We start from the raw sequence: 26,688 nt of genomic DNA, 5'->3' as shown, positions 1-26,688 counted from the left end.
AAATATCAAATAAACTTATTAAACAAATTTTAATTTCAGAATTTTTTTTAAACGAATTTTTCAAAGTTATTTTATTGATATACACAAATTAATTCAATTCGAGTCTAGTCGAGTCCATATTGCCAATTTGATTTAAAGTATCATCTCTAGGTGTTTTCTCTGTGTGTAAATTGCCATAGACAGCTGTTACGTGGACTTTTACGTCGCCGCTAGGCGCTTGAGTATAGATATGCCAGTGAAAATGCTTTTATTATATACGAACAATTATTATACAGCGTATGTTATGGATCTAGAGTGGTGAAAATCATATTTGGCATGCCTCATATTTTCATACAGTCTCGGCCGGTGTACTTCAATTAAAATGAGCACGGGACGTCGCTCGATTCCTTCGTCCAGATCACATCCGTCATTCACTACGGCTACCCACGGCTACTCGCTAGGGTCGCACTCGTCCACTAGCGATGGGGAAGCGCAGGGGAGAGGAAAGGAGGCTACCGGCACAAGAACCAAACGGCAAGCAGGCTTGTCAACAGAGCAATATTTGCCATCAGGTGTTAGAAATAATGAAATTGAGCAAGTGTGTGATAATATCAATGAGAAATTATCAGTTAATGCCATGACCTCGGATATATCGAGTAGATCATCAAGGGACCATTCCATATCAAAACTTCATCATGAAAATCAAGCTTCGTTCAATTCTGCAGAGCTGCAAAAACATGAACGTTTAGGTCAAGGAAGTCAAGCAAATGAAAGAACCATGATCCGTGGAAGAACAAGTAAAAGTCCAATGATAACACCATGGCGGAAGTGCGCATTGTGTAGTATTGCGATGAGAACTCAAACAGACTTTCTCAAACATTTACGGGATAAACATTGTGCAAAAGAGGGTGGATCATTCGTTTGTCGTTATGGACTTCATGGTGTATGCCCGACCCTGCCTGTGGATGGAGTGAGTGACATTGACTATGAATATCATGTTGCGAAGGATCATATGATGGATGAAGGTAAAATATTACGTCAACTTGGGTCCTTGGGAGTGACTTGGCCTTGGCTACCAAGCAAGTATAGAGGAAATAATTCTGCAGAGGCTGATCCGTCAAGTCACTCAACTGCGGAAGCATCAACCATCAACCAATGTCATTGAGAACATGCCCTTTTAATGAAATAGACTACTTGTAGTTGTAGAGGAAGATTGCAGAAATAAAAAAATTGAGAAAATATACTTGTTCAAAATAGGGTCTATATAAAAAATATGTTGTAATAATGGTTAGTATTGGCCCTATGCAAGGCCGAGTAAACTAAAGAAAGGTGTGTTGTTTTAATTTTTAGGTCGATGTCAGTTTTCATATGTGTTTACATTTTATTCTTACATTTAGTATGTACATGATTTGAGGAGATTTAATGCTGGAGGGAAAAAATTTCTCTGATAAGAGACATCGTGTATTCAAATTTCCAACTCTTAATTTGCAATTCTTAATTTGCAATCGTTAGAAACGTAATGCTGTTCTTCATAATGATTGTAAATTGATTAAAAAAAATTAAAAGATGTATGAAATATTGCTTGTAAACTTTTTTAAATTACTGTTTTAAAATCAACTGTCAACCAAATCAAATCAACCGATACACATTCTGTCCATACACACAGCGTCATGGTATGTCATTTAAATAGTTGGGAGTTGGGACTCTCTAAATAGTTTATTCCAATGATTCCTACTTTATAACTTTCAAATGCAGATTTCGAAGAATGATTAAAGTAGCAATTAAGGGATTAAAACTAAGTTGATTAGTTACTGTTCTATAATTATTTTTGTCTTTCTTTTTTATTGCTAGTGGCTAGATAATTTTCCAATTGTAACACTTGCATGTACAGTTTATAGCCAATTCCAGATATATTCATGTAACGTGGACGTTTAATTGACAAAATAGTAAACTTGATGACTTCCTGCTCTTTTTTTTCTCCATCTTTTATATCTCTCTAGCTTTTGCTAGTAAATTAAAATCTGCAGCTCGTAGTGACACTCTTCCTACGTCAACAGCTCCATCAGTAGTCAGTGTTCAACAAAAATGGACGCCCCTGTCCTCGGTGGTCAACTTACCTGCCGTCCTGAATGACCCCAGAAAGGTCAGACGAGAAACAGATTTCTTCACTAAGACCTGGGGCGAGGGCTTTGTGGACCACAGTGAAATTCCTTCCTCTCCATACGTCCCTCGCATTTCTAGAATCCACTTTGAGAAGTATCTCAGGCAGGTGGCATGTGTGAGTATTTCTTTGTTAATCACCCTATTTGACTATTGTGTGAATGTAAATTGCATGAAATTAGTAAGAATATTCACTGTAAAAAGTTGTAGGTTTCTTGGGCCTAAAGAAAGATGGAAGTTGTCTTACAGAATCAGATGTTAAAGAGGCCATCTTTTTATAGCACACGTAACTACATGGAGTTAGATTATCATTAAGCATAATATGCCTTGAATTATTTTTTGTAATTTATTTAATTTTATAAGTATCTTTCTTGCTCAACATGTTTGCCAACATGTACATGTATGTTCCAAGTCGAGTACCAGTACCTTTGATTAAATAATTCATAAAACCTAATAATTCATTTTACACATAAATTATTCTTGTGGTCCAATTTAAAGATTTCACCTTTGCTTTTACTTCTCATTTGTGATGAAACTGGAATATTTGTATGTGTTTTGATGTCTTCTTTTTATTTTTATTTCATTTGATGACCTTTTATATGATATAGAAACTTCATCAACATAGAAGAGCGTCTGCAATCAGCACCTCATCACAAAGCGACGATGATAATCAGAGCTCAAGTCTTGCCACTGGAAGTAGAGGTTAGCAAAAACAATCGATCACCATTCTGCACATTAATGATTGTATTGTAGTCTATGCTTGTAGTAACTGCGAAATAAAATACATTGAATGTAATCTCATTCAGCATGATTAAAGAATTATATAAGAAATCAATTCCAGTGAAGTTCAAAGTTCTTAATTCTGCATTTGTTTACAATATGATAAACTCCATAAAAAAATTATGTGTCATTGAGATGTCACATAACCTGTCAAAGATTGAGTTTTATATACCGGTATGACCCAGGGAAAATTTCAAGTTATGACACGTAAATAAGACTGTAAAATGGATAAAGATGACTCAATAAAACAAATACTGATTTTTTTTTTAGGTAATCAGAAATAGTATGCAAATAGTCTATTTGTAGAAGTACAGCTACATGTATACAACTATAATCACAATATGCAAACTTACCAATGTTATAGTTTAGTGATAGATGTTGATCATCACAACCTAAGGAAAATTCAGAAATGTACTGCAAATTTTATATATTTATATCACTCTTAATTATCATACAACAAATTTTCAGTGTATTTTAATTATTTTCTTTACCTTTATTGTTACATAATGTCTCATGATTTTATATACTTTGCATGATTCCTAGCACTAAATAACCAACGTTGTTTTTTCTGTTTAATAGAAATTGCATACTAAAATAGTTTAATACAAGAAGGCATTTTAGATTATTATCATGAAATTTCTGCTCTTTACAAGGCATTGCTTATTGACTCCAAGTATATGATGGTAACTTTACACAGGAATGGCATGAATATTTCCATTAGTACACTGCATTCACAGTATTTGCAAACATTTTGCCCACACTCGCAAACTTGGAGCAAGTCAAATGACGGTTGTCACGCAGTCATCAGTTATATTTATTAGTTGTAGCTGATTTCATTCTAATTTCCTTTGCATATTAAACAGACTCAACGCCTGAATTACAGCAAGTGCCAAAGGTAAGAGAGAAATAAAAACATTTTCCTTTACTGTTATAATCCTTTTACTGTTATAAATCTTGTCTTGAAACGTGAAATGTTTAATGCTGTGTATTCATACAAAATGATGCAGTAAATGATCATTATTACACATTCCCTTATAAATGCCTTGCTCAAGTGTTAATGAAACCTGCTTGAATGATTGACAATTAATTAAAGTGGAAGATTGATTCTTGATCATTAAAGTGATTAAACTTAGCCAACTGAATTTTGCATGGGTACAAATGCAGGTTATCTGTTACAAAGATTTCTGAATACATTGTATCAAGAGTAATAAAGATAAAAAGGAATGACTGTTATGATGAAAAGCTAGCATCATTACAGCAAATTAATTACCCATTTCCTGCCTATGGCTAGCCATAGACATTGTGGGTATAATTGAACAAACCCATATAAAATTTGAAGAGAGGAATAGACAGATGTATGAAAAAGTACTTTAGGACAATCTCAAGTGTTTTATAAATCATGATTACAGTATCAAATCCATGTATATGTTTTATCTTTTTATTTCAGATGTTTTTCAGGAGCGATTTTGCCCTTGAAAATCAAGACACATTTGAAGCTGTGTTACCATGGTCACAGTTCAAAGGTCAGCAGTCTTCAAAGCTCCTACAAGAAAAGGTAATCAGAAAGTAACATTCAGAAGCGGTACATGATCAAATCGTGATGATTAAATCTGATGGATTTTGTTGTGTATACAGCAGGGAATAATTTTCCTCAAATTTTTTGATTAGCAATTTCAGCCGATGGATAAATATTTCAAATGAAATTCTGTACATTTCTATGGAAGAAAACTGCTACACAAAAGATATTTTGTATAGCAGTCGTGCAAAAATGCATAGCAAATTGCGATGCGATACCAGGAAAATTATTCCCTGTACAGTGTAGATATAACAATTTTTTTTAAATAGCGCATAGAGACTTCGGTGGTAAGCGCTTTATAAGTAACGTTTTTATTATTTATTATTTATTGTTATAATGTGTTGTGGTTGTCCTTGATATTATCATAATAAACATATACACAACGGATGTAGTTAAGGGTTTTCACTTTTCACCTCTCTTTTGATACAGTAGCAGTGAACTATGTATGTGTGAATTCATTTACATTTTAGGATGTTTTGATAATTAAGAGGACATAATTGAAAGGTCATCTTGATCACATAATGCACCAAGTTTTGAAAACCACCTTTTCAAATTGATCAACCAATGTCTTTTATGATTGAACAATTATAATTGTCATTTCGTCCAAAGGTTTAGTGTGGTCAGATGAATATTATTGCATTGTTCTTAAATTCAGCTGTCATTTTCATAAATTCACAGCTAAGCCACTATCTTGACATAGTAGAGGTTCAGATAGCTCGTCAGATCTCCATGCGTTCCAATGCCTTCTTCAGTGCAATGGCATCTCATGACAAACTCCAAGAGGACCTAGTAGCAACCACAAAAGCAGTACAAGAACTCAGGTAGGTAGAATCACTGCAGAAATATAAGATGTCTTGACATAGAACTCAAATTGTTGCTGACACCTATTTTTGCTGCAAGAAACTTTGTTGAATTTCACTGCAAAATTTCAGTGTTGTAAATCAATTATTTTGCAGCATGGACCACTCTCAACATTTTTGAAGGTTTTGATGCTCATAAAACTGTCTGGTTTCTTTAGTATAGTGTGGTGAGGTCTGTTAATGTTCTTTGTTATCCTAGCATGATATCTTGCAGTATACAAGGCATTGTGAGGAATTTCACTTTTTACCAGATCCTGGATATTCGTTCAATTTGACCCTGACCTACATGTACATGTAGTAGTGACCACAACATATGTTACCACCAGGCATGTGATGTAAACCATCTATAAATAAAATCAACCACTGAAAAAAATGAGATTTGTAAATCACATACATGTACATGCATACGGTAGCACACACATCAGTAAGGAGAACAGTTTTTATGTTACCCCAACCACTTTGCATGTTTCCATTCACTTACAATCAATTTGTTTTTAATTTTGCTGTTAAATACATTTTCAGGTGATTTTACCATTTTAAAACAGGTTGTCAGTACATGGGTCAAGAGAGGTTATTGTAAGAACATTACTTTGTATTGATAACTGGCTCATAGTATAGACTCATGAATATTTATTTTCAAATTAAAGATAGATATCACTGATGGATATTTCCTGAACTCAGTTACTTTTTGCAAACAATATTATATTTTTGTTTAAGCTACCAAATAGCTCCTATACCATAAAGTATCCCAATGTCTCATTCAAGTTTGAAGCTCTCTAATCATTCCATTTATGTCTTGATTTAGAAATATTTATTGGAGATTTGGATATAAGGTTTTTCATTTACACATGAATAGAATTAAATAAAGTAGAGTAGACTGATGAGTTTGAGAGTCTTAGTAAGGTAGATAACTCAGGATAATATAGAGTCAGCAGTCTGGTTTGTTGTTTATTCAACTACGACGGATACGGGATATTCGCATATCGCATATCATGATAGACCTAGTTTCATTGTATGACCTGGTAATGACTTTCTGACTATCAGTTTAATAACATCCTCTGTTTTTAATGTACAAGATGTATGTAGTGTATTTTCTTGTTTCTACATATTGTAGAATGGAAGAAGTTAACTGTTCACATTGCCATTTTCATTTCTACATTTTGGCATCCAGATTTTATGTGTATCATGTGAGAAGAGAAAGAAATGGAATTAATGTTCTTCTGCCCCTCTTTTTCTTTCACTCGGTGTCTCATTCACAGGGAAAAACTCAACAACATAGACCAAGTATTAGCTAAAGGATCACTAGAAGTTTTGAGGTTAAAGATATCTAGAGTCAACTATGTGAAAGTATACAACAAGGTAAGCAGCTGGCCAGTGCCATAACTCTATCATTTCTGGATTTACCCACACACACTAGCATTAAATATAATCTTAATTGCTGTTAAAGAAACTGTACACTTTGAGGAAAAACCAGCCAAAAGAGATTGGTTTGTCATGCAAAAAATATCGTTCAGGGTTTATCTTTCTTTTTTTTTTGCGAAAATCATCCAACGACAATGGAAAACGCCATTAAAACCAACAACAAGCATTACTCTCTTTTTATGTTTATTCATTGAAAATATACTTGCTTGATAGTTTTGATGATTTTACCTTTGAGAATGGAAAATATAATATTATTTATGCTTTCTATTTGTATATATATGTACTCTTCTTTTTGTAGCTGAAGCTGATGGCCACTGTCCATCAAACTCAGCCCACCATTCAACTGCTGCTGTCTAACTCTGAGTTTGTAGGAGCCCTCGATCTCATCTCCACCACTCATGAGATCTTAACTCAGGAGTTAGCAGGGATTCAGAGCTTCAGGTTAGAGACTCATTCATTTATTCATCTATTTCATGCATTGCTGTATGATCTTTCATCCTACGAATAAAGGATTAAGCAAATCTTGCACTGTTAACGATTTAGTTGATCGGAGAGGAATTGTGTGCTATACCTAATGTGAACAATGTGTAGAATATGATCAAGCTGGTTTATGGGAAATCTAGACTCAAATAATTTGTTCATAAAAGATATTCTGATTAAAAAACAAAAGTTGTAACAAAAGTTTTGGATGGTTCATGAAGAGCTGCACGAGTATTGCTTCCGGAACTTTAATGCATTTTTTATGTTTAGGTGATTAAGAACATTGGAGTATTATATGGAGAAAAAATTGTTTTAATTGAGGCATAAGCCATAGGAGGTAGTAATGGTAGAATTTTTTACAGTTTTCATTGGAATCATCCGTCTTGTTTGTAGGCATCTGAGTTCTCAGCTGATAGAGATGGAGAAGCTGATCGATAAGATGCTATCTGAGGAGTTCACAAGGTTCACCTGTCAAGACCTTAATCGACCTCTAGATGACCCCACACCAACTCAAGAAGTATGTGATTCCTGCGTCTGTACTATTTAAAATACTATGTGATTAAGGACTATGATAAAATGTTTGCTACTTTTATAGAAGTAATTTTCTCTGATTCTGTTGTTTATTTATTTCACCTCTGTTCCTTTTTATATCTCTTAACATGAACTTTTATGAAATACATGCTACTCGAAAAGCCTTTTTGTTTGAGTTAGTAAGTTATACTGATAAAAAAGCATCACTAATGTAAACTACATACTTTTACTAGTCATTTTCCATTGAAGAAAAAAATCCTTGCTCTTATTTTATGCTTATTCCTGCTCTTTTGCTCCTATCTTCTTGTTGAATATAAGGACAAGTTGTCATCGGTTGTTTTGGGCATGATGCGACAAAGGAAATTCATCTTTCTGGATGCTTATAAAGAGGAAACTAATGGTGCAATCAAGGCAGCTATCAAACAGGTAATTATCTCAACATCTGTTTATTAGCGTTGTGAATCGATCAACCATTACAGCTGTTCTTATGTAGTCAGATGTTGATGATTATAAGATATTGACTTGAGTGTGCTAAACTACTTTTAATTTTGTTAGATATTGGGAAATCGTGTCTTCTTCGTTTTTTAAATTTCATGCGTATTGGAAAACTGTAGAAATATGCTATTGAATGAATCAATTATTCTGGTCTACTGAGATCCAGAAGGGTGTTGGTTTAGCACTCTTCTGGCTCTCAGTAAACAATTTATCAATGTTAAAATCTCACAAATTAAAAAATTACACTCAGAACTTTTAGAATCACTAGTGAGGCAGCAGTAGATTTATGTTGAATAAATGCAATGTGTTGATAATCACTTTGGTTGGTACTAAATTTAAAAAATAGTAGTACATTTTGTGCTACTGCTGATTTTTGTTACTTTTTTATCAAATTTACTCAATTTTTCAAAGAAACTGTGTATGATATGATTATACTAGTTACAGTGCAAAGGAAAGCCTCAGTAAGTACCGGTAGTTAAATTCTCTTTACAAACACTGAGAATTAAATGTTAATGTTTTTTATTATTATTTTTAATTTCCTGTGTTCTATCCAGACTGTTGTAGAATCTGTAGCTGAGGCTGATAATGCTGAGAATGAACTAACCCCATCCAGGTAAGAAAAATGTAACATCTAATAACTTCTGGATTATAACCTATTGCCATGTTGTTGTTTGCTATAAAGTAAGCTACTTCTGCAGTTTGTCCTTTGTTTGCTTGATTGATATTTTCAATATCTTAAAATCTTTTTCTTGCAGTTTGTCGGAACAGATGAGACTTCTCAACTTCTCACAATGGCTGGATCTCTTCAACAAAGTCTTCATGAACCTCATGATACTGCTTACAAGAATAGAGGTAATACTGCACATTCCTTCTCTGTACTATATTTCCACTTATTCCAACTCATGAACTTGCAGTCGGAATTAGAGTCTTTAAAAGTTTTCTTATCATGAGCAACATCAGAGGTTCTGGTCGTGGCATCTCTGATATAGCATTTAATCATCAATAAACGTTCAAAATTGAGCAGTGTCAAATTACAGTTGTAGAAAGCTGTATGCAGATTACATTTTTATGCCTCGGTTACGAAGTAGCCGGAGGCATTATGTTTTCGGGTTGTCCGTATGTCCGTCCGTCCATCCGTCCGTACGTCCATACAGAGCTGCCAACCATTCCGTTTTTGCCGGAATTACTCCGTTTTTTCCTCCAAATTACGGTACTACGTTTTTTCTTCATAAAATACGTTTTTTAATAATTTTTTAATTTTTTTTTTTTAAATTTATTTTATTTATTTATTTATTTATTTTTTTTTTTATTTTTTTTTTTTTTTTACATACCACACGTCAAACAACTGCCCTTTAATGGTGATTTTATCACAAATTCAATAGAAAACTTATTTTAAAACATACTTGAAGAGAAAAATATTCTCAAAAGAAAATAAATGCCGATAATACCAAAATAACCACAAAAAAATTACCTGCTTGTATGGAAAAAACAGCATGATGAATGAACATTTCTGCATTGGAAGTGTGTCGCGCGTGGTTGTAAGGTTCTTTTTATGAATTCCTTTTTTTGGCTTGAAATTCCTTTTTTTTGCCATCATGATTCCTTTTTTTGGTCGCACAAGGTTGGAAGCTCTGTCCATACGTTCTCGTGATTGATTCCTACCAAACTTTGGTCATGTATGTAACTTGCAGAGCCAATGAATTGATTAGATTTTGGGGTCACCAGGTCAAAGGTCACAGGGCTCATTATGTCTGCAAAAATAGCTTGTGATCACGTTATCGCAATAACTGATTGATGGATTCCTGCCAAACTAAGGTCATGTGTGTATCTTGCAGAGCCAATTACTGTAATTGATTAGATTTTGAAGTCACAAGGTCATAGGTCAAAGGTAACAGGGCTCATTATGTATGCAAAAATAGCTTGTGATCACATTATCATTAGAACAGATGGACAGATTACCATGAAACTCAGGACATGTATGTATCTTGTAGAGCCAATGAACTGAGTAGATTTTGGGGTCATGAGGACAAAGATCAAAGGGTCATACATGTATATGAGAAATGGCTTTTAATCACGATATTCTGAGAACCTGGCAATGGATTACAATCGAACTTCAATTTGAAAAATTTCTTCAGTTCCATCTAGTTTTCTTCTTTCGTTTAATGAAGTACAGCAACAAGGCCTATGTTTTGTGCATTTTGAACAATCGTAAATTAGCTCTTTGAAGTAGATGATAGCGTTCATAGTTGGTGAAATATTTTAGTAATTTAGCTGCTCATGCTTTCACTTAGGGATATTGCAAGTTAGCTTTTTTCTGTACTAGTATTAATGTGCCATTGAAGTAGTTGATGCCTTTGAAATGTGGTGCTACAGGAGGCTGTTGCAGGTGTCATGGAAAGATAAGAAAACAAATGTGTGGGTCCTGGAAAAGATTGGACAAGACTTGACCATCAGAAGGAGAATCATGGAAAGAAAACTTAACTATTTTGGGCACATTGTTAGGAGATCTAAAGGTATTGAGAAGCAAATACTGCAAGGAGCAGTCGAAGGAAAACGGGGTAGAGATCGTCCACCAATATCTTGGACTGATGATATTAAAAAAGTGTCTGGACAAGGAATGAAAGGTGCAACACAAATGGCAGATGAAAGAGTTGCATGGCGTGCTCACGTGAAGGCCACAGCAGCGCTTTAAAGCGCCACCTGAAGTTGATGATGATGATGAAGTTGTACTATTTAGATATTGCAGAGTAGGATAAATACTGTAAAATTCAATAGAATGTTAACATCTCCAAATTCCCCTCTCTCTCTCTCTCCCTCTCTCTCTCACACCCTCTCTCTCACACCCTCTCTCTCACTCTCTCTTTTTCTCTCTCTCTCACCCCCTCTCTCTCACTCTCTCTCACACACTCTCTCTCTCTCTCTCTCTCTCTCTCTCTCTCTCTCACTGTAGTACACACACAGCATAATGCAGAAGCTGGTCAACATGGCTGCCGGCAAGACCAACGATGAAGTGAAGAAGGTTGAGAATGGTTCCGGTGAGGGTCATACAGGGATGAATGGTATAAGATCGAGTCCTGTACAATCTGAAGAACAGACTAGTGATGATGAGAGACTTGCAGAGATTGAAGAATGTATGGAGGCTGAGGCAATGTGAGTCGTCTTTTAAGAATTTGTCATCCAACAAAATGTGTTTGTCTGTGGTGTTTAAACATTGAGCATGCAATATCGCACTGAGAGAGAATTTTTTAAGGGTAAAATTCCTTGTTTGGGATTGTGCCCTAGTTTGTTATTATACCCAAGTTTGCCAAAATTGTAATATCATTTCTTCAAATTGTATCACAATCTTTTGAAATTAATATGGTTTGAAATATATTCTGCTGTATCAATAATGTAGAGAACTATGGAGCTGTTATATTTACCTTTTCTTAGCACGTACACTTCAAATATCATGTATTGATTCTGACTCCATCCAGACTGCCCCAAGGTGACTTTCTGATTGCACCTAATGAACATCAGAGATTGACCGCTGGTTTATTTGATCTGATGGGATCGGTCTGTGACTACATGCATGACCGCTGTCTCAAACTACTCATAGCTAGAGGAAAGGTATGTATCTATGTCTTGTCAATTGATAGCTTGTACAGGGTATGATTACTCTTATGAAGGTTTTATATGATTGTCATGAAATAATGCTGAATCTGGAGTTTAATATCATGTAGTAAAATGTTGTATAGTTAAAATATCAAGTATGAGATGATCTTTCTGTACAATCTTCATAGAGCAGAGTGATGAATAGCAAAAGAATTGTAGTAAGATGGTATGTAATTACAACTTAGCCATGCTTTCAAATTTTGATTTCATTTGGACTGAAAGATTGTAAAATATATTATCTAGATTGTTTCGAAGCAATATATTAAAAAAAGACACCCATACATGTTTGTATACTTATTTGACAAATCATTCAATTTTGAAATTTATGGGTTTTTTCTTTTTAATTTTACCCTTTCTGATTTATATGTGTAGACGTATATTTGTAGACATATATTTGTATTTTCTTTGGTTGAGATTTAAAGGTTAACCTTTTATCACATGTGATATTTTTTAATTTTTTTTTTTAATTCAAGTGCATAAAGTATGTACATAAGCGACAAGTTAACTCAATTTGCAAAACAAAGGTAATGTCTTTCAAGGTATTCATAGTTTGCACTCTAATACTATATTTCTCGCTTTCTTTCTCAGGATGGTTTCCTGGAGCGGCTGAGTTCCAGTGAGTTCCTAACACTCTCCAGGACTATCAAGGTCTTTGTGAGTAACTGTGATGAGATCTGTGGCAGGAGGAGTACTTCACTCATTGGAGGTCTACAGAATCAGGTGAGGGAGGAGAGATTAGAAGAATGATCAGATTCAACAAAATAAAGCTGGGCAGGTCCAATGTATTTGGTCGTTGGGTTCAAGTGACATTTTCCTTGATATATTCATCAGGACCTCGTCTTATAAAGAGTTGTGATTGTCATTAATCCAAACCAATCGAAAGTCCTCCAATCAATCACAAATAAGTTGCGTTTAAAGATAAACTTGAGTTCTGGTAATGCGATTGCATTGTGAAAGAAAAGGCGTGGAATGGATCAGAAAAGTTGATCATATAGCATGTAAGTAATGGTGTGTAATGCAAGGTTCTGGAGTCTTCAAAATCATCATAAATTTGGCAGTCTTTGTAAAGTAACAATCACTTACACAGAAAGATGTATATGGGACAACACACATGGTGTTGGGGCTAGTACTACCCTGATTTCCTCATCTTTCTATGCTCATTACTCAGCCAGTATATATTTTCTTCCAAAATTGTTTGGCACATGACATTTATTTGTAATCTTGAACATTCATTGTAAGTTTCGTTAGATTCTGTGAGAATTCATTTTCTTTTTTTACCAGAACTCAAGTTTATCTTTAAAGATGAAGTTGAGTTGCGGTCATGCGATTGCATTATGAAAGAAACGGTGTGGAACCGACCAGAAAAGGTTGATCATCTAGCATATAAGAATGTGTGTGTATTGCAAGGTTCTGGAATCATCAAAATGATAAGAAATTTGGCCAAGTCTTGGTAAAGTTACAAACACTTGCACAGAAAGATGTATATGGGACTACACGAACACGTGGCGTAAAAAGCCGGCCCCCGATTTTTACAATGTTACATGCATATTTAGAATATGAAGGCATTTGAAGAGCCATGCTTTTCAGGAAACATGTCTTAACTGATGTTCTTCCACACTTGCATAATAAGAATGAGTAATGCTCACAAATTATTTTTCACCTCTTCCCAGAACTCAACCTTCTCTTTAATATCAACTCTATATATAGGACGGGACCCAGGTATATCATAATATTTGATGAAAACGATGATGTATTAGACAAAATACCTTGGACTTACCAAGCTATAGAGATCATTCTTCTGTTAGCTGGATACCTGTTTCTGCATGTTTCCCATTCTTATTTATAAGTGTCAAACAAGATCATTTTGATATAATATATGTGAAAGTATATTGTTGCATGATTATGTAGGAGAACATTAGGGAACAACAGATGTAAAAGACAAACAAATTTTGTTGCAAAATATCTGTCAAAATGTATTCAAACAAAAGGACATTTTCTCATAGAGTTTGTTTAGTGTATGCATCTTTGTTTACATATCTAATGTTTCACAATCACATTCTTGCTCAGTATGTGTAACTAAAGCCATTGCCCCTTTAGTATTCTTCTATTGTCTTGGACGTGTTACATGCAAAGCAGCAGTTACTTCTATGAACACACTTTTGATATGTGATTTAAGAATATTTGAATTATAAAATTAGAGTTACAGATGTTTATAATACATTTAGATTTACACCTTTCTCTTTATGTATATCTTGTTTTTAGGCGGTAAAGTTTGTCAGTAGATTTCATGATGAGAGGAAGAATAAGCTTAGGTAAGTAAAGTGTGGAAAATATGATGTTATCTTGTCGGGTATGAAAGGGATATTGGGACATGTAGATAACAAAATGCAATTGATAATTGAACCAAGTATACTTCAACCCATTCTATATTCAGCTTTTATCTCTTTATTATATATGCAGATAAAGTCACATGCCAAAGAAAGATGACAAAGTTAACATTTATTTGTATGAATACAATTTTACCATACATGTATTTTGTTTTGCATTAGTTAGAATTAGTTGTCTCTCTCATTGATTCATGCAGTGTTGGTATTGAGTCAAGTTATGATATTTGGTTTATTGATTTTTATTTGATGATTTAACAGTTTGATTCTGGATAGTGAGAGATGGAAACAGGCAGAGGTCCCAGCTGAACTTCAAGATCTACTCAGTGCATTCTCAGATGGTATGAATTGTTTTGATTTCTTTCTTTGATGATAGCGTAATATAATGTCCACATCCTTTACATATGTTTATGGTAGGTGTGCAATAACTTTCATCCAGGCCAAAACCCCAACCGAATGTGAAAAAGCTAGTCCACTTATGTATGGAGCATCAAGTGTCAACTTTCATCCCCTCAATATTACCAACATTTTGGTTACTAAATTAGTAAATAAAACCATTTCATATTGAAATTAAACCTGGTTCACCATGAAGATCAAAGAATAAAAGAAGAAAAAATTCCAAGATGGTGGTAGCTCATTATGTAAGCTCTCATGAGGACTTAACCACCACAAAAAATTTACCCTGGTTTATACACATTTGCCCGTCTGAAGAGAAGATTAATATCCTTGTATGTATTGCTAATCAATCTTCTCAGTCTGTGATTATCATATCCTTACTGTGGTTAAACCGTACCGGTAATTGAAATGACTTGACTCAAACTTTTGTACCAATTTCTTGACACAGGTACAATATCTCTGGATCTCTTAGCCAAGACAGATATGGGTAAGATTGCATCCTTCTTCTTCCATTTTAGAATATATATTTCTGATTTTTAGTAAATAATATTTTTATGATTCTCAGAAAAAATGTTTGGATCATGGAGTGATTATGTCTTGTTCATTATGAAAGTAGACCTTGATTAGCAAATGTAACAAAGTGTACTGGATGCAGAGATCTGATTAACTTGTGATGAACATTTACTATAAACCAAAAGAATATTTTCATTTTGAAATTGTGAGTTTATGCAAAATATTAAAGATGAAATTAGTTTAGAAATGTATTGATGTTTATTGATATCTCCTTCTTTCACACTACAAGAATCTAAGGAAGAATGTCTGTCAATATGATTACATTCTAAAGTCTAAACCCATTCACTCTGGTCTTTATTACAGGAAATGGAGGAGAAAGGAAACCTCTAGACTGTGTAGAAGTCAATGGAAGCAAATACGCTGTTGTTGGGTATGTACATTCATTTAGTCTTTATATTTTCAATTTATTAAATGATGCATGACAAATTTCCAAACACATTTTCAGTGTTCACATTAAGATACTTTTGTTTTACCAAGTATTAATTTTCAGTAATTTCAATCCATAATAGATCAAGAAAAAACATGATTATTTGTACTGCATGAGAAAATCAGGGAGAAAAGGTGGGTGAAAATATATTTAATGTTAAACCTTGTTCATTTCTTTAAATATTATTATTTGGAAGAAAATGCACTTTCTAAACATTAATATTAATATATATTTTTTTTTAACTTCAGGACCGTAATGTTACTCTTGAAGATGGTAGCTGAGTATTGTCAGTGTGTGAAAGACATGCCTACAGCTACCATGGATCTTCTAACAAGACTCATGGAACTCTTACAGGTAAAACTTCTATCTTAATCTGGACTAAAGCAACAGGGAATTTGTTTTCTATATCTGCAAAAAAGGCATGTACGGTAGTAGTAACAGTGAACATATTGTAATGGTATTTGTGAAGACAAATTTGTTGCCGTTCACATCATAGAATTGTGTTATGGCATTACCATGTATTAAACAAGTTTTTAAATGTGACAGAAGTTTGTATGGCACAGTGAATAAAAATATGATATGCCTTATTGCATGAATTGAATTACAGAAACTCCTTTGGTCTTTTTTCTTTCCTTCTCACTCACATATCTCACAAGTGAGTAAATGTCCCTTTTAATTTTAAGCCAAATCATATCAAATGTTAAGTGTTTTATTAATCTTTTTTTTATAAATGAAAGTACTAATGCATCATAATTGTTATTGATGTTTTTCTTCAGATGTTCAACTCCCGTTCTTGCCAACTCATCCTGGGTGCCGGGGCCCTTCAGCTTGTAGGACTCAAGACCATTACTACGAAAAATCTTGGTAAATACATGTACACTCATTATTTTACGAGTTGTTACATTTATATTTTCTTGTGCTGTAATTCAATTTTTTTTGTGCTTGTATTCTTTCATTATGAATAGTATTATTGTCTGTTTGTAGCCAGAAGAACATGTGGTAGATTTATGCTTCAGTGCATTTTGTTACTTTGCCGTGGCATTCACCGCAGTAAAATCTTTACATTTTCATAGTATATGCCTAAACATGTAATTTTACGTGCATACAAAAATTGTTGAACTAATCCCTAATTTGCATATAAGACAAACATAAGTATTCAGGTCCCTCAAGCTTTAGGGCTAACTACTCATCTCATTGCTTTGAGACTTTGTGTGTTAGTTCTATGGATGTATATAAACCAATGTAATGGAGCTTTTTTTTTTATCCCCTCTTTTTATTTTTCATGAATTTTTATACGACAAATTCCATGCAAGATTTTTTTTCTCTTGTCCTCTTACTGAGGTGTTTTATTTTACATATTTCACATTTCATATATATATATTTACATCAATTTACATTTTAACATAATAAAAAAAAGGCAAAAGTATTTAAATAAATAGTTATAACCTTAACATTTCTTGAAAAATTTCTTTGTATTTCGTCAAAAAAAAACTTTGTTTATTTGCTAGGTAATATTGTAGTTTTAATTTGAAATTAATGAACAGACTTTTACTATTGTACTCTTTTCCATCACACCGAAGTTTAATATACATTATGTCTATTATGTATTGTCCTAAGATTAACAAGAAGTTTATCACAAATTTTCCCCTTTTTTCAATAAAATAACCTATAAATTACGAAAAGCATTCGTTAAAACAGTAACCAATGTAAATCAGGTGAGGTATTACTACCCCACTTTCGTTTCTCTCTCTTAAACTTTGACAGAGCCACTTATACCCCACCACTATAACACAGGCACCATTGTAAATCTGGTGGGTTATCAGAAGTCCAATTTAAATTCTCTCGTTAAAACTTGGACAGAGCCTTGTAGCTCTGCATGAGAGATGGCAGCTGTACTCTTCATAATCTTAAGTAATAGTGTAAACAAACTCTTACTGGGGCTCTGCCTGAAAGGAAATGAGAAGTAGGAAATATATATTTTACTTGTTTTAAGATATTTTCATGCCCAAAAGTCACTTATAATTTAGATGAAGACCATAATGAAAGTTAGAACGAAGCAAAAAGACCCAGAATTGGCGATATAACAACAATTTTAATTGTGAAAATTAGCACCCTTTCTCCCTTCCTCTCTCCCTCTGTCATGCTTATCTCTATCATCCCATCAAGGTCTCGGCAAGGAGATTACATTGTATAGCGCTAGTGTTTACTTCAGGCTTAGCTCTAGGAGTGGTGAAAGTCAAATGGGGGTTTCAATTTTAAACGACAAGTTTTCGCCATGACTAATGCTTTTTCATTAATATTTATTTGTTCATGAAAGTAATTATAATATAAGTTTTCAATAATTTCCAAAAAAACTCTAACCTTGTTTCATTTTAACAAGACATGAAAAGTAGTTTCTGTTTCTTACCATATATCACACTGGTCATTTTCCATTATATGCCCTCTGCATAAATTATGTTTTGATGGAAATATATTATGCAATATTTTAAAATTAACTTGCTTTATCATATTATTTCCCATTTGTTGAAATTAATATAAAATTGAATACATTCTGCCATTTAAAAGAAACATGTAAGTTCAAGTAATATTCCCAGTAACGTGTAACATTTGGTTTTTGAAGATTTTGTTTCAGGAGGGATAAATAATAATGTTTCGTCTTGAAACTAGATATATCAACAAAATCTCCTGTAGCTACCTTAATTAAATTTGAATTAATTAATTAATTCAACATTCTTTAGAATGTATAATTTATTCAACCAATAGCATGGGAAACATTTCTTCAATTTTGCATATTCAAACTCATATAATAATTGATGAATACCAACTTTACTATTCAACATAATCAAGTCTTTCCAAATACCATTTGTAATCACATGCTTTACTTTAGAAATTCCAGCTACGTACCACTTTGAAAACAATAATGTAGAATTTTTTAATCTAATATGGCTGTTTTTACATGTTTTTTCTGTTACATCAACTAAACCTCGATATTTAAATTCTGACCATGCAACAAGAAGATTTTGATAAAAGTCTGACAGTCCTTTTTGTATACACATCATTTTCATATCTTTCTTATTCAAATTATATCGTAAAATATCTGGAAAAGTCCAATCCTGTCAATCCATGCAAGATAGCCTAATTATGTATTCATACGTCACCAATTAAAAAACAAAACAAGATTTCCTGTAACTGTTCCAATAGACTTGTAGCAGACATATCACTGATATATTACACACCAGATTTGAGCATTCTGCACCTTCCCTTCATTCTAAATATTGAATATGTTAAGTATTGGCTGAGATATGACCATCTGAATGAATATATTCCCTATAGGAACTCGGTGTTATATGCTCTGGCTCCTAATGGTTAGGAGCCAGAGCATATAACACTGAGTTCCTATTGGAAATATATTTGTTTAGATGGTCATATCTCAGCCAATACTTAACATATTCAATTGGTTTTTGGACATTTGGACATTATTTTTTATGCTCTTTCGGAAAATGAAGAAAAAAAAATTGAGAAATTCTAAAAATAGAACTTTGATGACGTCACACTTCACTACTCCCACTTCTCCCTTTATGATTCTCTAAACATACATCCTTATGACTCGCTTCCCAATCCCTATATTTATCACTACTCTTATCCCAACCCTTCCTATACTCACACTGTTTACATGATTTTGATAGAACCTCCGTGTCCAAAACCCCCCCTGTATCTACTGATATTACCACCCCACCCCATGATTCGATGTGTAACCTTGCCTATGCCATGTACCATAGTAGGACACAACCACGTCCACATAGTCATCATCTCTGATGGTCGAGTCCTTGTCCATGGTCCTTTGTCGTAGGCATGCTGCCACCTTCTTCTTGTTCTGCTTCTTCTTCCATTTTGAGTACATACCTCTTTACAGAGTATTATCGTACTATACTGGGGGGTGTGCAGGTGGATCACTACACCGGGGTTTCCCCCTACTCTTATACGAATAGTGCAGTGGGTTCTTAACGTGCAAAGGTAGTGACTCTTCTCTACACAGGCCTCCATTTAACGTCCTATTCAAGGGATGGAGTGTTTTCCACTTAACATAGCCTGAGTCTATGAACAAGGGAAGGGGCACGTTAACACACAACGCAGGCTTCAGTCATCCGCCTGGGTGGGAGTCGAACCCGGGATCTTTGGTTCGACAGGCCGACGCTTTACCGACTGAGCCAACTTGCCTCGTCCTCACTGGTCTGCAAAATAAAAAAAAACAAGAGTATGTAATAAATAAAAAGTAAATGTCAAGTCCCCTCAGGCCTCTCACCCATTAGACCCTATTACAAATGTTTAGATTTGATTAATTTTCATCCCTTGATTTGACAAGAAGGGATATTGATGTACATGTATTATAGTGTCTATCGACCACAACTAACAAATATTAATCTGTTTGGAGTAAATGTAGGTACAGTTAAGATAATTTAATGAAGAAAACACCAGGCTGGTGACTAACCTCTTGGGATAAGGAAGATAAAGTGGCTATGTGCCTGTTGTAGCTTTGACTGGTGGGGCTGTTCCGAGGATGGTCAGCAAGTCGCACAAGCTTTCCTGTGCCAAACCAACCTCTGTTGCTGCCAGAGTAGCTCTGCGGTTTATTTCTGCAGACTCTCCACGTCCTTCGCATGCATTTTCTGATGAAAAGAATGTCTCTTCCTTCTTGCAAATGGAGCAGCGTAGGACCATAGCGCAGTTCAACCCATCCTTCTTTGAGGTATTCTCCAGAGGAATGAGATGCCCTAAAAAATATATCCAATACAGTTTATGGAACAGGGAAATATTTTGAAAAGCACGATTACCAAATTATAACATAGTGCTGGTTATGACATAGTACATTACACAATTATTCACGGTATCAACAAGACTAAATTCACAAGATTTATTTAGCTTGTGTCTAGGTTTCATTTTTGTTCTGACTTGTCTCTACAATCTAGAGTCTACCGCAAAATTAATCAGGACATTCATATATTCCCAAACCCAACAATCAGGTAAGAACAATGACATCAAGCAAGGTGCAAATATCATATAGACCCCTATTGGCAAACTTGCACTTTCATCCATCCTTATTTTTTACATGTCTACTGCGATTCATCATCAATCTTTTAATTTGGCCTTATGAATATGAGCCATTCACCCCTTGAGCTTGCAATACAATCTCAAAGTTTCAGTTTGCAAACTATGAATTATCAAAGATATTGTTTGATAGCAAGTACATACCTCCCAGACACACGTGAGCCTTTTGCAAAGCAGTTGCAAGTTGTGGGCCACTAATGATGTAAAAGCCCTCTAGCTGACGCGGATCTTCACATGTGGGACCAGTATTCAGGGAAAGCTTCCTCTCTGAAGCTGTTATTTCTTCTGGCACCTCTCCAGCATTCATTTTCCTCTTCTGTAATACCTGGTATTGCACTCCTTTGAACACCTTCCTCTTCCTCACATATTTTGGAGTTTTGCGAGGCATTTTCAGTGAGTTGAGACTAGGGTTGACAATAGACACCAAGCAAGCAGAGTAGTAAAACTTTATTCCCATCTTGGCCACTAGATGGCAGCATAACACAAGCACAAAACTAGTCTAGGCAATCAGCCCTTGTTATCCACTTTCTGCTGATACATTATGAAGGGGTGACCGAAGTTGGCGCAGATTTTGACAATATTATAAAATGTGGTATTCGATCCATTATTTCTCATATTCTACACAATTTTATTTATTAAAATTATTACCAAATTGACGGCAAAGTTTTTAACTACAAATTGGTCAAACTAAAAAAAAATTATCGTCAAAGGATTCCGGATCGGCTTGCGCGTTGCACCTAAAAAGTCATGAAAACAACGAGACCTAAGTTCATGCACGGGGGTTTACAGCTGATTTATTAAAAATTACAATCCATCAAGAATAAGATATTATCGTAATTTGCAAGGCAAGATATCATACAATCAGTTGGTACCACTTTTTACTTACAATTTCGATGAAATCTGCTCTCAAATTGAAGATTTTCAGTTTTTTCGGTAAGTTGATAATTTTTCGGAAATGATGCAAAATTTGCAGATCTTTTGTCAATATTTTCACAATTTCGCACCCAATTCCAAAGAAAATTTTGTTTCTGCATTATTTTATGTTCCTCTTTCCATTGGTGAAATCAGATTTTCAAAATCTTACTGATTTTTTGAGATAGCGAACTTTGGTCATACTACCATATTTGTTATAGTTTGGTTTAGAATTTTATTTTTAATGATTTTTTTAGTAGATGAAGACTTATTGAGTGCGATTTTCTTATGAAGGAAGCATGCAAGGTCATTAATTACCATGGAATACTTGCCTTTGAACTTGAATTGAACAAACTTGTAGTGCTTTATTCAACATGAAAATTTAGATTATGGCATTTCAGACATTCCTTCTTTCAGTGAGCTAAAAAAAAAAAAAATTAATTGCCCAAATCACACCTAATAGGCCAGTTTCGTAATGTAACCAAATTGAATGCATACGTCTTTGTGAAGTGCCTCAATACAAATTATTTCATTCACCTGATAAGAATAATAGTCAGAATGCAATTGCATATATTAAGTGTTGCTAGGTAGGTCAAGCCATAATGTTTGTCCAACCTGGCAACAACTAATGTATGCAGTTCGGATTCTGTCTATTGAAATACTATTATTCTTATCAGGTGAATAAAATAATTTGTATTGAGGCACTTTACAAAGACTTACACACTGTATGCATTAAATTTGGTTACATTACGAAAGTAGCCTATTACGATATATGCCTCCTTTTTAAATCATATCAATTTCCATAGAGTTGATGCCTTTCTTGCTCCGAACAGACATGTTGATTCTTAACCAAAATGACAACCCTCTTTTAATACAAATGCATATACCTGAGAAAGAATTTGTATGATGCTTTTCTATTCTTCTTTGCACAATATGTGTGCTATGAATATTATCCAACATGTGTTTCCTTCTTTGTTCAATATGTCTGCTATGAATATTAATCAAACCTGTGTTTTGTTTCCTTGTTTGCACAGCTCTTACATCTCGATGTTTGCAGCTGGTGGCATTATACATTCCAATCGTCAAGGAATTCTTTACAGAACGGCTTTCAGTGAAGCAGCAGAACCTTCTCAAGAGCTTTGACAAAATACTCAAGGTATTATTTGCTTATTTGCACCTTTGAACCCTCTTGTGATGGATTCAAAAGGGGGTAAAGATTGAAATACAAGAGAAAGTCAGCGGTTTGAGATCAAGCTTTGAGTTTGTGCACTATTTAATTGGGCTAGGCTTATTAACGTGAAAACCAATGCAATGATTTCTGTGTTTTAGTTGACATGGATGCCAAATTTTAATCAGGACAATACACATTTTTGTTATAAGATATTAGAGTCAAATTCAGAAAATCTACAAAGATACTCATCCAAGAAAATTATGGTCAGCAAATGTTGAAGATGCATGTGTGATGGTTAAAATGACAGAAATTATTTATCATCTACACAGATATTAAAGGTAATACAAAGTTTTGGGAAATTTCTTTACAATGTTGATATATTTTGATACCCCTGTGTATGTATTATAAGCACTAGAAAATTTAGCCCCTTAAACACTTCTGCTTTCGAAAAAAATTGAATATAAAAATTTACCGGTGCTCCCAGTAAATTTTGATAAATTTCAAATAGCGCCTACAGCCGTACAATGGTAGCTGTCACCATGAAAATCTCAGAATATGTAGTTGTGATATATAATTTCCAAACGGGAATAGCTAATCGGTCGATTTTAGTCAAGAAACGTTGTTCTGTAGCTTAATTAATATCTTGACCTTGAGAGGGAGCTATACAAGATAAAAAGTTTATTATTTACAATTTCATAACTTTAGACTTGATTTCAACCCCGACAACGATCACTGAATATTGTAGGATCGCAGATGCTTCCAATATGTTCATTTGAACAAAATTCATGACCCCATACCAAAACTTTGTATTAAACCTTTAATAGACAGTCATTGTGCAGTGATGAATACATTAAGTAGTAGTAATTTACTGAAGTAATTTTTATCCTGTTTATTATCATCAGGATTACAATGACCATGTTCAGGAGATCTCGAGCAAGCTTGTAGCCATCATGGACGATTCCTTCAGATCATGTCTCTCACAGGTCAGTAGATAGTCAGAGCTCTTCTAATGATACAATGTAAAAGCATTAGTTTGGGTGCTGAAAGTTGCAAAAAATATTGGTGGCATTGTGGTTAGTCAAACTCCCTCATATATAATTGATCCCCTGCACACTTTGGAACTTGTATTAGATATCTAGTTTCATGTGTTTGCATTTTTGTTGGTATATGCTACTTGCAGAACTGAATTTGCGATAGAGTAAGATGCATAGCTCCTCCAAATATTTTATATCAATCTCTATTCTTTCAACTTTTTGTATCCATTTATGTAATTTTAACATATTTGACATTACTGTTTTATGATGAGATTATTTGCAATTAATAGTTCAAGTCATAATATTAATTTTGAAGAAGTATCATTATTAGTAGGTTATATTTGATGTTGCATGTTTGAAGCAATTTGATAAGATTTCTCTCACATCCAAATTATTTGTATTCTTCTTTATTATATAGTGGGAAGTGAAAGCTCCTGTACCCTCGTCGTGTTTCAGAGAGATCTGTAAACGGATCAGGAAGCTGTATGAAGCCATTGCTGATCTTCTACCATCAGAACAAGTCAAGGTAGGTAGCCATCAGTCAGGGAATAATTTTCCTGGTATCGCATCGCAATTTGCTATGCATTTTTGCATGACTGCTATACAAAATATTGTTTGTGTAGCAGTTTTCTTCCATAGAAATGTACAGAATTTCATTTGAAATATTTATCCATCAGCTGAAATTGCTAATCAAAATATTTGAGGAAAATTATTCCCTGTCATCTTGGTAGCCATCTGGGTGTGTAGGAGTGGGGTTATCCGGACAGGGAAAGAGAAAGAGAGACCAGCTAAAGTAAACATTGATAAACTGCTTCAATCCGAATTATTTATTAAACTAACTCGAAGTACAGGCTGAAGTGGTCAATTTACAATTAGGATATTACAATATATACAAATGGGTGTTTACAGTAATGTTATAAACATAGATTGTACGAAGGAAATAAAGTATAAAAAAAATGAAACATACATAAAATATACAACGCATCAGTGGACTAATGTCCCCTCCTTGTTGGAAGATGTTTTAGTATTAGTTCTGTGAAAGAGTTATACATGTAATACTTGATTAGTTATAGTGGTTTGTTACATAAAAAGTTTAGATTTACTGGAAATATAATGTTGTGCTATGTTTTATTTTTAATTGATAATTACGTACATGTAATAATTCTTCAGATTGTAGCAATACATATATATTTTTCTCTTTTTAAGATATAATAAGCAAGATTAGTTTCAAGATAAAACAGTTTGGGTAAATAACAGGTGAGGGAGGGGGGAATTGTTAGATTACAAATTTCCAATTATACAAGTACACATAGTAATGCAGACTGTAATCTCTGTGGTATTCGTTATTCAGATGAAGAAAGAGTTTAAAGGCATATAAATCTCTTCAAAGATCATTTGTTCTCATGGGTGTATCTGTAAAACACAAACATTTCGGAAGAGATTATTGACTCTTTTGTAATTCTTGATTTTCAAAGAAAATCTACAAGGACTTAGCTGCCTTGATTACCCACAGAATCAATTCTTTGAGAAAAAATAACCACAAGTAATGGGGTTGGCATTTCAAAGAGATTGATTAATTTGGTGGTGTTAGAAATGCACCAAGACATGCATTTCTAATGAAATTCAAGAACTTAACCAATGCTGCGGTTTATTTTTTTCCTTCATCCTTCAAGCCAAATTAGCCATTTCTGCAATTCAGTTGAAGTCATTATTGTAGTGTTGCGTTTGATGAAGTATGTTTCACTGTGACCTTTTCTGCAGGTGTTGTTCACTAGACTCAATGCATCATTCAAGACCAGACTCAAAGAGCAGCTTTTTCATCTCAATGTTCAGAATGATGGAGGGCCAAAGCAGGGGTGAATATACATGCATATGTTTAAAGACATTTCTTTATTACGTCAGTAGCGGAATGTAATAGTGGAAATCACAGGTTGTTTTGTTCTTCACTTTCTAAATAGAGGATATCACTTATTTATCTCATACTATCTTTTAATGATCTATTAACAGTTTGCAGCTTCATTAAACTGTATCTGATGTATATCCCATCATTTCTTCACTTCATTTTATAAAACATGTTTGAATGAAGACTTTCATGTTATGCATGTATTCGTCCTCAAAGAATGTGTACAATTTTGCCCTATGAAGTATGAAAGCTTTAAAAGACGAGTTCTGCTTTGCACATCCACTCTCCCTTTCACCATTTTCACCTTCCATTTGTTTTGTTTTTTCTAAATTTTTCTTTTCCTTCTCTTTCTTCCATGTTCAGGTTGGTGACCTCTGACCTTGTATTCTACACAGAGTTCATCCAATCATTGGATGGTCTTGGAGAGATAGTGGATAATATGAATGATATATGGTCGTGGAGGTAGCACTTCCAGTCATCACGGCCGCCTTGTAAACCATCTCCCATATCCTGGGCATTTCTTCTAAAGTAAACTATTGATATATGTTTCTGTAAGTGGACTGATCATAGCCATGTAACGGTCGTGGTGATTTAAAACCTGTATGTGTGACATGTAACAGTAAACAGTAGGAAAGAGCAATTCAGTTTGATGACCAATTGACCAGTATGTCTTGATTACCAAGTGCATGTTGTATTTTATGTAGATTTTGGCACCCGATGAAACAGCCTCTGACAAGTCCCTATTGGAAACCTATTAAAGGGATAGTTGAGTTCTGTTGCAAAAGAATTTTTGTGTGAGATAATGAAAAACTGAGTGTCAAATTTGAAAGAACATAATATTTAAATGA

General features: G+C 34.1%; 2 protein-coding genes across 2 annotated transcripts; one reads left to right on the top strand and one right to left on the bottom strand.

Moving 5' to 3' along the window:
- The first annotated feature begins 138 nt into the window (after nucleotides 1–138).
- LOC585773 (vacuolar protein sorting-associated protein 54) lies at nucleotides 139–26,688 on the top strand. The gene is made up of 26 exons (XM_030998517.1): nucleotides 139–1,004; nucleotides 1,980–2,257; nucleotides 2,748–2,841; nucleotides 3,783–3,814; nucleotides 4,367–4,474; nucleotides 5,174–5,316; nucleotides 6,615–6,714; nucleotides 7,076–7,218; nucleotides 7,651–7,774; nucleotides 8,107–8,214; nucleotides 8,838–8,896; nucleotides 9,039–9,135; nucleotides 11,234–11,433; nucleotides 11,757–11,889; nucleotides 12,523–12,654; nucleotides 14,197–14,246; nucleotides 14,580–14,659; nucleotides 15,163–15,201; nucleotides 15,591–15,657; nucleotides 15,963–16,068; nucleotides 16,491–16,578; nucleotides 22,767–22,888; nucleotides 23,806–23,886; nucleotides 24,356–24,463; nucleotides 25,699–25,793; nucleotides 26,204–26,688. Exons 1-26 carry the CDS (start codon nucleotides 362–364, stop codon nucleotides 26,304–26,306), a joined length of 3,333 nt encoding a protein of 1,110 aa, XP_030854377.1. The 5' UTR covers nucleotides 139–361; the 3' UTR covers nucleotides 26,307–26,688.
- On the bottom strand, nucleotides 19,901–21,620 carry LOC105439140. Its single transcript, XM_030998518.1, has 3 exons — nucleotides 20,965–21,620; nucleotides 20,204–20,486; nucleotides 19,901–19,946 (listed from the first exon to the last, which is right to left on the bottom strand). The coding sequence occupies exons 1-2, from the start codon at nucleotides 21,275–21,277 to the stop codon at nucleotides 20,230–20,232; spliced, it is 570 nt and encodes a 189-aa protein (XP_030854378.1). The 5' UTR covers nucleotides 21,278–21,620; the 3' UTR covers nucleotides 19,901–19,946; nucleotides 20,204–20,229.

Source organism: Strongylocentrotus purpuratus, unplaced genomic scaffold, assembly GCF_000002235.5.
Source record: "Strongylocentrotus purpuratus isolate Spur 01 unplaced genomic scaffold, Spur_5.0 spur5_scaffold_5, whole genome shotgun sequence".
In the NCBI taxonomy this organism is placed as follows: domain Eukaryota; kingdom Metazoa; phylum Echinodermata; class Echinoidea; order Camarodonta; family Strongylocentrotidae; genus Strongylocentrotus; species Strongylocentrotus purpuratus.
This window is presented reverse-complemented; position numbering and strand designations above follow the sequence as displayed.